This window comes from Thalassophryne amazonica, chromosome 15 (assembly GCF_902500255.1).
Source record: "Thalassophryne amazonica chromosome 15, fThaAma1.1, whole genome shotgun sequence".
NCBI lineage: Eukaryota > Metazoa > Chordata > Actinopteri > Batrachoidiformes > Batrachoididae > Thalassophryne > Thalassophryne amazonica.
Genome location: NC_047117.1, coordinates 59,172,191 through 59,186,396, shown reverse-complemented (window position 1 = coordinate 59,186,396; position 14,206 = coordinate 59,172,191). Strand labels below are relative to the sequence as shown.

General features: G+C 42.2%; 1 protein-coding gene across 1 annotated transcript in view; it reads right to left on the bottom strand.

The window, feature by feature from the left end:
- evpla (envoplakin a) overlaps window positions 1-14,206 on the bottom strand; it is a 48,978-nt gene that overhangs the window by 3,971 nt on the left and 30,801 nt on the right. The window contains exons 16-21 of the mRNA XM_034189336.1: window positions 13,072-13,210; window positions 4,349-4,542; window positions 2,786-2,936; window positions 2,559-2,642; window positions 1,261-1,368; window positions 1,087-1,179 (exon numbers count right to left, since the gene is read on the bottom strand). Coding sequence (XP_034045227.1) covers window positions 1,087-1,179; window positions 1,261-1,368; window positions 2,559-2,642; window positions 2,786-2,936; window positions 4,349-4,542; window positions 13,072-13,210 — 769 coding nt within the window. The remainder of the gene's footprint in view (window positions 1-1,086; window positions 1,180-1,260; window positions 1,369-2,558; window positions 2,643-2,785; window positions 2,937-4,348; window positions 4,543-13,071; window positions 13,211-14,206) is intronic.

Here is a 14,206-nt window from a genome sequence, read left to right as displayed (position 1 = left end):
AACACATGATGCCAATGCTTTTTGACATACACAAATGTACCACTGCCTCACAACAGCATGTCATCTCCACTGCACAAGAAGCTTAAAGCATGATATACAGTAATGAAGAAGAAAAGTGAGTTTCATGGTTATGTGAAACAAACAATGCAGATGAATTTCAGCACAGAAATTTATGTGACGCTAACAGATTGAAAAGTCTTAGGCCACATCCAAATATGCATACTAACATAATCTATTGTAAGTTAGGCAACAAGTAGTACGTCATAATCTGTAGGGTATCCCAGTACTCAGTAGGCAGTACCTGGCTGATCTGTTAACTCCATAGTGAGCAAACAGACTACACTACACTATCTAATGATGCAGATGGAGCCTGGGAACCAAAAAAGAAGATAGAAGACACCCGTGGAAGCAGTGTGTCGTCATCCAAGTTTGTAGATGCAAAATACATTTTTTTGCAGCATACATGCATCATCTGTTAAAATATGGGTCAAAGGACAGGTAACATGGTGACAATGTAGTATCTCCAACTTGTGTCCCTACTGCTCAGTTGCTTATGTCTCATGCATTCTACAGTAATGGTAGTATGTACTAACCAATGTTAAGTACATACTAAGTTTTTGGATGCAGGGCTGGCGTTTGAATATTAAAAACAAAAATTGAAACTATACAAGTATACCACCAGATGCTTAAAGTATACAGTGAATCCTTTTTTTAAAATCATACTACCCACTACTACTGCAGCAGTAATCACAGGTGTCAAAAGAAAGCAGACAGAAATAGTAAATGGCCTGCATTTATATAGCACTTTTCCATCTGCATCAGACGCTCAAAGCTCAAAGCGCTTTACAAATAATGCCTCACATTCACCCTGATGTGAGGGTGCTGCCATACAAGGCGCTCACTACACACCGGGAGCAATAGGGGATTAAAGACCTTGCCCAAGGGCCCTTAACGATTTTCCAGTCCGGCTGGGATTTGAACCAAGGATCTTCTGGTCTCAAGCCCAATGCCTTAACCACTAGACCATCACCTCCCCCAAAGAAAGACAAAGAACATAGTAAAAACTTTCATGATCTGTTCTCTTACTTTTACAATTATATTCTTAGCCAAGGCCGTCTGCTTTTGGAGCTGGCTATTTTCAGCTGATGTTTTGGCGTAAAGATTTACTAGAGCCTTTTCCTGAAATGAAAGAAACAACAAACAATTAGCAGGCTCTATAATGTAATTTATTGATGTTTATAAAAATCCTTTATATATTACCTCTTTTTCAATAGCATTGGCAAGTGTGCCATAACGAGGCTTTGTAGCAACGCTGGTTCCAGCATCCTCTCGTGTGCTATTGAATTTGTCCACATTTGCCTCATATCCCTGCACAAATGTAAAGAAATAATGTTTCATTCTCATTTGTAAAAGATTTTCAGATTTATTTTGAATATAACACTCCTACAGTTGGGTCCATACAGTAAGTATTCTGTAATTTTGCCTTTGCACACTACCACCAATAGAGCTGAAATAAAACAAGATGTGCTTGTAGTGTGTACTTTCAGCTTTATTTCAAGCAGTTGAACAAAATATTGCATGAATTATTTAGGAATTATGGTTATTTCTGTATACCATACCTTCATTTTTGGATACCACAAGTAATTGTACAAAACTAAATGACATCATCATGTCTACAGATTATTTTCTTTGGACAAGTCAGGCAAGGGACACAACCAAATCAATAAATATGGTTTGGAGACAATTTACATCGATCATTAATACAAACAGCATGGTACTCTGTGGTCAAGCTGTCTGAAGTAGGCAGTTCTCAAAAACAGTGCTCAAGAAAGAGAAAATTAGTGAGGACAGCCACCAAAACTCCCATCACAACTCTATACACATTACAAGCTTACTTGATTTTGCCTATTGCATCACCAGTTATACAACGTCATGGGGGAGAGGTCCAAATACTTATGGACCCGATTACATGCTCAGCAATACAAAGTACAACGTGCAATAGTTTTTCATGTGCATAGCAGTGGTTCTCAATTTTTTTCTTTCATGCCCCCTTGTGGCAGTTTAAAACCAAGTCATGCCCCTTTTCTCAAAATAAATGAATATTTGTCAGATGTTAGCAATGTTTGGGGGAAATAGTAAGAGAACACACTATTTTACTTTATTAAAGGAACATCAGAGTCATCCACCATGGTGCACTGCCATTCAGGGTTTGAAATCTCATCGGGTGAATCACATCGGGTGACTCTTACGGGAACCATAAATGTCACATCTGATTCTATTTTCTGAACTATCTGTGTGTTGTGAACATTTTTTAATTAAAGCCAATTACACTTACAAGATGTGATCTCTGGATGAAGACACACATCCAGTTCAGATCCATGTTACACAAGTTTGGACCAACAGATGAAAAAAGTTCCTTGAGTCAGTATGATGTGAACATAGCTTAAATGTAGTTGGAGTCCTTCCCACGGTGGTACTTGCCAACACAGTTTGAGAACCTTTGAGTACCTTGAATAACCATTATGTTTTCTCCTGTTTATTTCATAGCTTTGTCTTACATTGAGTAAATTCTGTAGGTCGCGTGAGAGGTCTGACACTCTGTCCACATCAGCTTTCTTCCTCTTCAAGTCATCTATCACCCTCTGCAGTGAAATGTTTACAGAAGTTCAACCGTCTTACAATTTCACAAAAAATATACTTAAGCACCAGAGTAAGACACAAGGCATATCACAGAGTAACAGATACATGAGAGGAAAAGCCATTTTTGGTATGGTCAGTGTCTTACCTCTTGAGAGCTCTGCTTGGCATTGACATGAGAGAAATCATCACTGGCATTTACGGTGTTTGTCGGCAGATTGGACAGGTAGGAATTCAAGGATCTTGAGGTGCTCTGGAATTCCTGGTTCTTGAATGCAGATTCTTGTAAGATGCTTTCTCTGTGGGGAGCCATCAAATGCAATGGTAGAAAATATAAATAATGGGAAATGCCAAATTTGATATTTGAGAACCATCACGTTTTAATGTTTTCCAAAGCTATAGTATGTAAGCACTGCTTTAAAAAACTAAAGCACAATGCTCTGAAAATAAGTAAGCAAGTCCTATATAAGCTGTGAACATACCACACCCATTTTGGCATCTTTACACTGGCTCCCTGTCTCTGTGAGAACAGATTTTAAGGTTTTATTGTTGACTTATAAAGTTTTTCATGGACTGGCTCCATCTTATCTGGCCGATCTGGTGGAACCCTACGTGCCGGCCCGGGCTTTGCTGTCACAGGATGCGAGACTTCTCTGTGTTCCCAGGGTGAAGAAGAAGTCAGCAGGTCAAAGAGCTTTTTCTTATCGTGCACCCACTCTGTGGAGGCAGTCGGAGTCCGTGGACATTTTTAAGTCAAGACTTAAAACCTATTTTTATTCTCTTTCTTATGAATATTTTTTTTATCTGTTTTAATCCTTTACTTCTGTTTTTAATTATGTATTTGAATTTTTATTTATTTATTTTAATTTTTTATGTCGAACTGTTCTGTGTGAGGCACCTTGACACACCTTTTGTTGTGATTTAGCACTGATTAAATTGAATTGAATTAACCATAGTGTTGCCAACATGTATCCTCAGATACCACAATGTGAAGTGGATAGGAGTCTATGTCTCCCCCCTGAAAGGGATAGCAGCCCATCACAGGTTACTTCCCTAGCCAAAGCCGGTAATAGAGATGCATCCCTTCTTCCATTTGCTAAGATTAACAGTACTGCACCTGTGTGTGGGATCATACTTAGATAATCATGCCAGTGCCACATGGTAATGACGTCATCGAAGGCATTTCTTTACAATGCAAGTTGTACACTTCATCTCGGTCTTCCACAAACAGTTACATTAATGTTACACAAAGTCATCCCAGGAGTACCCAAGGGTTCTCCAGAGAAAACTAGGACCACAGACATTCAGCCCATTGGTTAGAGTCTCGCAACTATGCAGTAAGGCTGGAAGCACCAGTATCTTGAAAATATGGAACTTTATTCTCTTGCAAATATATCAGCCACACAAAACACCTTTTCTCACACGTGCTACACCCAGACATGTCTCTGCCTCATAAACTGAGCACCCAAGGACATGAATGTCACTCCTAAACAATGGTAATCTTTCAATACGTTCAACATTTTCACCACATTTTTTAAATAAGACAGCCTTGTCTCGCCACGATGATGCAACGGCTGATGAAAACAGCCTTTGAAAAATGCGGCGCCTGAATTGAGACACACCTTCAAGCCATTTCTGGCAGTAATCTGCTTATACAAACTGATGCAACTGATCTTATATTGCTCTCTGATATTGGAACATGACTTCTCACCTCTCCTTCAGCTGTTCAGAAACGTTTGTGTAGCGCGTCTGTAGCTCCGTGACCTTGGATTTCTGGTGGGGAAGGTCGGGGCAGAACTCCTGGTAGCCCTGCTGTAGGGAGCTGCACAGCTGCTCTGTGGTCTCCAGGTCCTGACTTAGCTTCCTCATGTCATTCTGAGCATTCGCCACAGACTTGCGCTGACGCTAAGTACAACAAAAACAAAAAAACACATTTTACACCTCTCACAATTAGCATAGTTATTCCTCCCCACAGAGAACAGGTACCCTGACAGTATTTAAATGTTAGCAGAACTGCACAAGGGGGGACCCAAATTTGAGTGGACTTTGTCTGTAGTGGGAAAGTACATGCATTCTTGTGTGATGGCTACTATGTGTTTCAATCTTCACAAATTGTGAGCTTGTGAAAAACTGTCAGATTTCATTCTATTCCAGTGCATTATGTTTTTCCCCCCAGAGACTGTTTCCAAGTACTACTGGAATGACTTATGTCAAATGGCTGCTTTGGAAGGCTCAAGGGAAATGTATCACTTGCGCAGTGAGGCAATGTCAGCAACACTTTTGGCCATGTGGTGCACTTCTTCAGGCAAGATCAAGTACAGGGGCTTCAGTGTTGAGGATTCCAGTAAGCAGAAAAGGCCTAGGAGATGCCCTTGTTTCACCTGGCTTACAGCAGTTAGGTTTCTACTTTGGAGAGGTGGGGATACACCAGGGTTCCCTCTGGGTGCTCTGGCTTCCTCCCACTTGGAAAAAGATATGCAGGTTAGGTGATATGGAAACTTTAAAATTGACCATAGGTGTGTGTGCGGATGTGAATGTGTTTGTCTGTTGGCAGTCTGTTTATGCACATGCACTGCATAAAAAGTATGCCTTAATAAAACAAAACAAAACCTGTTAGCTTTAGCTCGCTTGGAAATTACAAGATGGGGTGTAAATGGTAACTGGTAAATGGACTGCATTTTTATAGCGCTTTTTCATCTGCATCAGACGCTCAAAGCACTTTACAATAATGCCTCTGGTTATATTTTTGGAGTGAGTTTTAGTTATCTGTTTGAGTATGCATGTCAACTGGTTTGAACTGGTTTAATCTGATCAAAAACAAAGGAGATGGGTTCCACCAGGTACTGAACAACAGTGTGCTGAAGACAAGGGGTGGGGTTTTCCCTCTATCTACACGAGCCAATAAGTTTAGGTGTTGTGGGAATAAAACCCACCCACTGTACCGCCTACATTGTCTTTTATAAAAGCCACTTGTTGGCTTTGTTTGGGGTCTCTCACAAGATGGAACCCCTATGTGGGCTACATCTCTGGGGACCCAGGCCTGTTTTTCGACGTGACTTTGAATATATTCAAACTGAGGAATGGTTTGACTTTGTACTTTGTAGGAGACAGGATTACAATAAGAACCGGGTAGAATTAACAAGGGCAACATTTGAAGCTGAAAATGTAAGGTTTGTCTAATACAACCTGGACAGTTTCTCCAAACAACCACAGACACCTATAACTCCTTCAGAGCTGTCTGGGTGTCTTAGTGGCTTCCATCACTAGTCTCCTTCCAGCAAAACATGAAACAAGCTGGGTTCAGAATATTATCAGTGAAATACTAGTCAAAGTAAATGGAGGAATCACTGTGTGTTTGTTTGTTTCCATTTTCCATATTGTCCCAACTTTTTCCAATTTGGGGTTGTATATATATACAGTGACCATAACTTACATGTGTGCATCACCCCCATGAATCAGTTTTGGATATTTTGGAGTCCACCCTCATAATGCCATAATGTTTTTGTTATGGTGATTGTGATATTAATGACACTGGACCAGTAGATGCTATTTAAGCAAAGGTCCTGTAGGAAGACACATACACATTGTAATGATTTCCATTTAACAGAATTATCCACAGCATATAACGAGAATGGACAATATTCAAAGCTTCCAATGCTGAAGCTGCGGCGGGGAGCTGTGGCCTGAATGTCTTAGGTGCCTCAAGGGGCGGCAACCCTCGAACACTGTGGTGGACACTGGTGGTCAAGGAAGCCGTCCGACAGCAGAAGGAGTCCTTCCGGGATATGTTATCTCGGAGGACTCTGGAGGCAGTTGCAAATAACTGACAGTCCAGAAGGGCAGCAGCCTCTGCTGTGGGGAGGCAAAGCAGCGGGTGTGGGAGGAGTTCGGAGCAACCATGGTGAAGGACTTTCGGTCAGCATGAAGGTGTTTCTGGGGACCAAGAGGCACCTCAGGAGAACCATCCAAGCTGTCTGCTATAAGGATGGGACTCTGTTGACCTCAACTGAGGATGTAATACGGCCCTGGAAGGAACACTTTGAGGAACTCCTGCATCAGACCAGATCGCCTTCTATAGCAGGGACAGAGCTGGAAGCTGATGAAGGATTTTCATGAATTTGCCTGGTGGAAGTCACTGAGGTAGTCAAACAACTCTGCAGTGACAAAGCCCCGGTTGCTGGTTGATGAGTTTGGTCCAGAAATGCTGAAGGGTCTGGGTGTGGAGAGACTGTCTTGGATGAGACGTCTCTTCAACATTGTGTTGAGGTCTGGGACAGTGCCTAAGGAGTGGCAAACTGGGGTGGTGGTCCCCATATTCTAAAAAGGGGACCAGAGAGTGTGTGCCAATTACAGGGGCATCACACTACTCAGCCTCCCTGGTAAAGTCTACTCCAGGGTGCTGGAAAGGAGGGTTCGTCTGATAGTCGAACCTCTGAAGAGGAACAATGTGGTTTTTGTCCTGGTCATGGAACAACCAACCAGCTCTTCACTCTCACAAGGATCCTGGAGGGTGCCTGGGATTATGGCCATCCAGTCTACATGTGTTTTGTGGACTTGGAGAAGGCGTATGATCGGATACCCCACGAGAAACTGTGGGAGGAGGTGAGGGAGTATGGAGTGAGGGGGTCCTTTCTTATGGCCATCCAAACTCTGTAATCACAAAGCCAGAGCTGTGTTCGGGTGCTCTGCAGTAAGTCAGACTCGTTTCCAGTGGAGGTTGGCCTCTGCCAGGCTACACCTTGTCACGAATCCTGTTTGTGATATTCATGGACAGGATATCGAGGCGTAGTCGGGGTGAGGAGGGTTTCCAGTTTGGTGGACTCAGGGTCTCTTCACTGCTTTTTGCAGATGATGTGGTCCTGTTGTCTTCATCGACCTCTGACCTCCAACACTCACTGGATCGGTTCACAGCTGAGTGTGAAGCGGCTGGTATGAGGATCAGCACCTCTAAATCTAAGGCCATGGTTCTCAGCAGGAAATCGATGGATTGCCTACTCCAGGTAGGGAATGCGGTCTTTCCCCAAGGGAAGGTGTTCAAGTACCTCGAGCTCTTGTTCACAAGTGAGGTGACAGTGGAGCGTGAGATTGGCTGGAGAATCGGCGCAGTAGGGGCGGTATTGCATTTGTTCTACCGTACTGTTGTGATGAAAAGGGAGCTGAGCCAAAAGGCGAAGCTCTCGATCTACTGGTCAATCTTTGTTCCTAATCTCACCTGTGGTCAAGAGGCTTGGGTCATGGCTGAAAGAACTAGATAGCGGGTACAAGCGGCCAAAGCGGCTGGTGTCTCCCTTAGAAATAAGGTCAGAAGCATGGTCATCTGCGGGGAGCTCAGAGTAGAGCCGCTGCCCCTTTGCATTGAAAGGAGCCAGCACACGTGGTTCTGGCATCTGGTAAGGATGCCCCCTGGGTGCCTAGGGAGATGTTCCAGGCATGTCCATCTGGGAGGAGACCCTGAGGAAAGCCCAGGAATAGGTGGAGAGATTATATCTCGACACTGGCCTGGGAATGCCTCAGGATCCCCCAGTCAGAGGTTGTCGATGTGGCCTGGGAAAGGGAAGTCTGGGGTCCCCTGCTGGAGCTGTTTCCCCCACGACCCGATCCCAGATAAGCAGTTGAAGATGACTGAGTGATCCACAGCATAGTTTGCAAGACTGAGTTTAATTCCAATCAATCAATCAATCAATCAATCAATCAATCAATCAATCAATCAATCAATCAATCAATCAATCAATTTCTTTATATAGCGCCAAATCACAACAAACAGTTGCCCCAAGGCGCTTTATATTGTAAGGCAAGGCCATACAATAATTATGTAAAACCCCAACGGTCAAAACGACCCCCTGTGAGCAAGCACTTGGCTACAGTGGGAAGGAAAAACTCCCTTTTAACAGGAAGAAACCTCCAGCAGAACCAGGCTCAGGGAGGGGCAGTCTTCTGCTGGGACTGGTTGGGGCTGAGGGAGAGAACCAGGAAAAAGACATGCTGTGGAGGGGAGCAGAGATCAATCACTAATGATTAAATGCAGAGTGGTGCATACAGAGCAAAAAGAGAAAGAAACAGTGCATCATGGGAACCCACCAGCAGTCTACGTCTATAGCAGCATAACTAAGGGATGGTTCAGGGTCACCTGATCCAGCCCTAACTATAAGCTTTAGCAAAAAGGAAAGTTTTAAGCCTAATCTTAAAAGTAGAGAGGGTGTCTGTCTCCCTGATCTGAATTGGGAGCTGGTTCCACAGGAGAGGAGCCTGAAAGCTGAAGGCTCTGCCTCCCATTCTACTCTTACAAACCCTAGGAACTACAAGTAAGCCTGCAGTCTGAGAGCGAAGCGCTCTATTGGGGTGATATGGTACTACGAGGTCCCTAAGATAAGATGGGACCTGATTATTCAAAACCTTATAAGTAAGAAGAAGAATTTTAAATTCTATTCTAGAATTAACAGGAAGCCAATGAAGAGAGGCCAATATGGGTGAGATATGCTCTCTCCTTCTAGTCCCCGTCAGTACTCTAGCTGCAGCATTTTGAATTAACTGAAGGCTTTTTAGGGAACTTTTAGGACAACCTGATAATAATGAATTACAATAGTCCAGCCTAGAGGAAATAAATGCATGAATTAGTTTTTCAGCATCACTCTGAGACAAGACCTTTCTGATTTTAGAGATATTGCGTAAATGCAAAAAAGCAGTCCTACATATTTGTTTAATATGCGCTTTGAATGACATATCCTGATCAAAAATGACTCCAAGATTTCTCACAGTATTACTAGAGGTCAGGGTAATGCCATCCAGAGTAAGGATCTGGTTAGACACCATGTTTCTAAGATTTGTGGGGCCAAGTACAATAACTTCAGTTTTATCTGAGTTTAAAAGCAGGAAATTAGAGGTCATCCATGTCTTTATGTCTGTAAGACAATCCTGCAGTTTAGCTAATTGGTGTGTGTCCTCTGGCTTCATGGATAGATAAAGCTGGGTATCATCTGCGTAACAATGAAAATTTAAGCAATACCGTCTAATAATACTGCCTAAGGGAAGCATGTATAAAGTGAATAATAAAATTGGTCCTAGCACAGAACCTTGTGGAACTCCATAATTAACTTTAGTCTGTGAAGAAGATTCCCCATTTACATGAACAAATTGTAATCTATTAGACAAATATGATTCAAACCACCGCAGCGCAGTGCCTTTAATACCTATGGCATGCTCTAATCTCTGTAATAAAATTTTATGGTCAACAGTATCAAAAGCAGCACTGAGGTCTAACAGAACAAGCACAGAGATGAGTCCACTGTCCGAGGCCATAAGAAGATCATTTGTAACCTTCACTAATGCTGTTTCTGTACTATGATGAATTCTAAAACCTGACTGAAACTCTTCAAATAGACCATTCCTCTGCAGATGATCAGTTAGCTGTTTTACAACTACCCTTTCAAGAATTTTTGAGAGAAAAGGAAGGTTGGAGATTGGCCTATAATTAGCTAAGATAGCTGGGTCAAGTGATGGCTTTTTAAGTAATGGTTTAATTACTGCCACCTTAAAAGCCTGTGGTACATAGCCAACTAACAAAGATAGATTGATCATATTTAAGATCGAAGCATTAAATAATGGTAGGGCTTCCTTGAGCAGCCTGGTAGGAATGGGGTCTAATAAACATGTTGATGGTTTGGATGAAGTAACTAATGAAAATAACTCAGACAGAACAATCGGAGAGAAAGAGTCTAACCAAATACCGGCATCACTGAAAGCAGCCAAAGATAACGATACGTCTTTGGGATGGTTATGAGTAATTTTTTTTTTCTAATAGTTAAAATTTTGTTAGCAAAGAAAGTCATGAAGTCATTACTAGTTAAAGTTAATGGAATACTCAGCTCAATAGAGCTCTGACTCTTTGTCAGCCTGGCTACAGTGCTGAAAAGAAACCTGGGGTTGTTCTTATTTTCTTCAATTAGTGATGAGTAGAAAGATGTCCTAGCTTTACGGAGGGCTTTTTTATAGAGCAACAGACTCTTTTTCCAGGCTAAGTGAAGATCTTCTAAATTAGTGAGACGCCATTTCCTCTCCAACTTACGGGTTATCTGCTTTAAGCTACGAGTTTGTGAGTTATACCACGGAGTCAGACACTTCTGATTTAAAGCTCTCTTTTTCAGAGGAGCTACAGCATCCAAAGTTGTCTTCAATGAGGATGTAAAACTATTGACGAGATACTCTATCTCCCTTACAGAGTTTAGGTAGCTACTCTGCACTGTGTTGGTATATGGCATTAGAGAACATAAAGAAGGAATCATATCCTTAAACCTAGTTACAGCGCTTTCTGAAAGACTTCTAGTGTAATGAAACTTATTCCCCACTGCTGGGTAGTCCATCAGAGTAAATGTAAATGTTATTAAGAAATGATCAGACAGAAGGGAGTTTTCAGGGAATACTGTTAAGTCTTCTATTTCCATACCATAAGTCAGAACAAGATCTAAGATATGATTAAAGTGGTGGGTGGACTCATTTACTTTTTGAGCAAAGCCAATAGAGTCTAATAATAGATTAAATGCAGTGTTGAGGCTGTCATTCTCAGCATCTGTGTGGATGTTAAAATCGCCCACTATAATTATCTTATCTGAGCTAAGCACTAAGTCAGACAAAAGGTCTGAAAATTCACAGAGAAACTCACAGTAACGACCAGGTGGACGATAGATAATAACAAATAAAACTGGTTTTTGGGACTTCCAATTTGGATGGACAAGACTAAGAGACAAGCTTTCAAATGAATTAAAGCTCTGTCTGGGTTTTTGATTAATTAATAAGCTGGAATGGAAGATTGCTGCTAATCCTCCGCCCCGGCCCGTGCTACGAGCATTCTGACAGTTAGTGTGACTCGGGGGTGTTGACTCATTTAAACTAACATATTCATCCTGCTGTAACCAGGTTTCTGTAAGGCAGAATAAATCAATATGTTGATCAATTATTATATCATTTACCAACAGGGACTTAGAAGAGAGAGACCTAATGTTTAATAGACCACATTTAACTGTTTTAGTCTGTGGTGCAGTTGAAGGTGCTATATTATTTTTTCTTTTTGAATTTTTATGCTTAAATAGATTTTTGCTGGTTATTGGTAGTCTGAGAGCAGGCACCGTCTCTACGGGGATGGGGTAATGAGGGGATGGCAGGGGGAGAGAAGCTGCAGAGAGGTGTGTAAGACTACAACTCTGCTTCCTGGTCCCAACCCTGGATAGTCACGGTTTGGAGGATTTAAGAAAATTGGCCAGATTTCTAGAAATGAGAGCTGCTCCATCCAAAGTGGGATGGATGTCGTCTCTCCTAACAAGACCAGGTTTTCCCCAGAAGCTTTGCCAATTATCTATGAAGCCCACCTCATTTTTTGGACACCACTCAGACAGCCAGCAATTCAAGGAGAACATGCGGCTAAACATGTCACTCCCGGTCCGATTGGGGAGGGGCCCAGAGAAAACTACAGAGTCCGACATTGTTTTTGCAAAGTTACACACCGATTTAATGTTAATTTTAGTGACCTCCGATTGGCGTAACCGGGTGTCATTACTGCCGACGTGAATTACAATCTTACCAAATTTACGCTTAGCCTTAGCCAGCAGTTTCAAATTTCCTTCAATGTCGCCTGCTCTGGCCCCCGGAAGACAACTGACTATGGTTGCTGGTGTCGCTAACTTCACATTTCTCAAAACAGAGTCGCCAATAACCAGAGTTTGATCCTCGGCGGGTGTGTCGTCGAGTGGGGAAAAACGGTTAGAGATGTGAACGGGTTGGCGGTGTACACGGGGCTTCTGTTTAGGGCTACGCTTCCTCCTCACCGTCACCCAGTCGGCCTGCTTTCCCGGCTGCTCGGGATCTGCCAGGGGGGAACTAACGGCGGCTAAGCTACCTTGGTCCGCACCGACTACAGGGGCCTGGCTAGCTGTAGAATTTTCCACGGTGCGGAGCCGAGTCTCCAATTCGCCCAGCCTGGCCTCCAAAGCTACGAATAAGCTACACTTATTACAAGTACCGTTACTGCTAAAGGAGGCCGAGGAATAACTAAACATTTCACACCCAGAGCAGAAAAGTGCGGGAGAGACAGGAGAATCCGCCATGCTAAATCGGCTAAGAGCTAGTAGCTATGCTAAGCTAGCGGATTCCTAAAAACACGCAAAGTGAATAATGTGTAAATAATTTAGAGGTGATTCAGCAGAAGGAGTGCTTTAGTTAAGGCACATAAAGATTACACTGGGAAACAAATCGTAATCTAGATAACTAGATCAATCTAACTGCGCAGATTAAACAGCTAACAGATACAGAAAAACACCGCTGTGCTCCGGAACAGGAAGTGATACAATACCGCAGTGAGAGCCAACCACCAGTAGAGGCAAGCAAGAGGATGTTGCAAGAAAAGTGCTCCAAAACATTAATTATTTTAAAAGCAGATGTAGCTACCTGAATCTCATCAATGCAGCTTGGAATGGCATTTGGAACATCAGGGATTGGCCCATCTTCACACAGCCTGTCCTCAAAGCCAGATACAATGCCATCTACCTTCTTAATTTGACTCTCTAGGGCGAGAGATGCCTTTGCTCTACAAAAAAAAATAAATAATCATAACATAAATAAAGGCATGCCAGGGATAATTGCAAGGATGATTCGTGTGTCGTAATTTCAATGAGTACCAAGATCATTTTGACAATGTTTGCGCTATTCAAGGATGGGACATCCCACTAGTCTGATGTTTTTACATTTAAAAAATCTTCCAGTCAAACCAATATGACCTGTATATGGTCTGATCCATAAGTAGTTGGACAGTGCTGCTGCTTGTAATTTTGCCTCTGCATACCACCATAATGGAATTTAACTGAATGAATCAATCAAGATATGAATCACTCAAGCTATGCTTGTAGTGTAGACTTTTTGGCTCAAGGATTTCAAGAAATATTACATGAAGCATTTAGGAATTATGGCCATTTTTACACACAGTCCCTTCATGTGTACGAGTAAGTAACTGAACCAACAAGGATTATTGTTAATACAAATCATCATTTTTACAGATGGAGTTCTTTAGACAAGTGAGCAGAAAAGTCATGGAATGTGTCTTGGACTTCATTAAAATCAATCATGAGGCAGTTTTTAGCAAACGAGTGACCGCACAAGAACTAGACTCATGAGTGAGGAAACAAAGACACTGATGTCAACTCTGATCCCTTGGTCAGATTAGCTACAAGTGACAGACGCAAAGCGATCAGAGTGGGCATTTTACAGCAAAAAGAGACAAGTGGGTGCTACATCGCTAGCTAGGAAGGGCCAAAATAGACAAGGAATCTAATTCATGCAAATGCTAAACGAACATGCCACGGTGGTGACTGCCAATCCAAGCAAATGCAGCGTGACAGTTTGACGTACACTGGTTGGTTGCTCAACCAAAATTATCCAAGATGGCAGAATACCCTATGAAATAGCTATATTTCAACATAAATCTGATTATGCACTTTTTTCCTTTCATATCTCATAAACATTAGTGACAAATAACCTTCTACATCTAAAAGCACTGTTTTTGTAACCAGGTAATACCTCTGAAGTG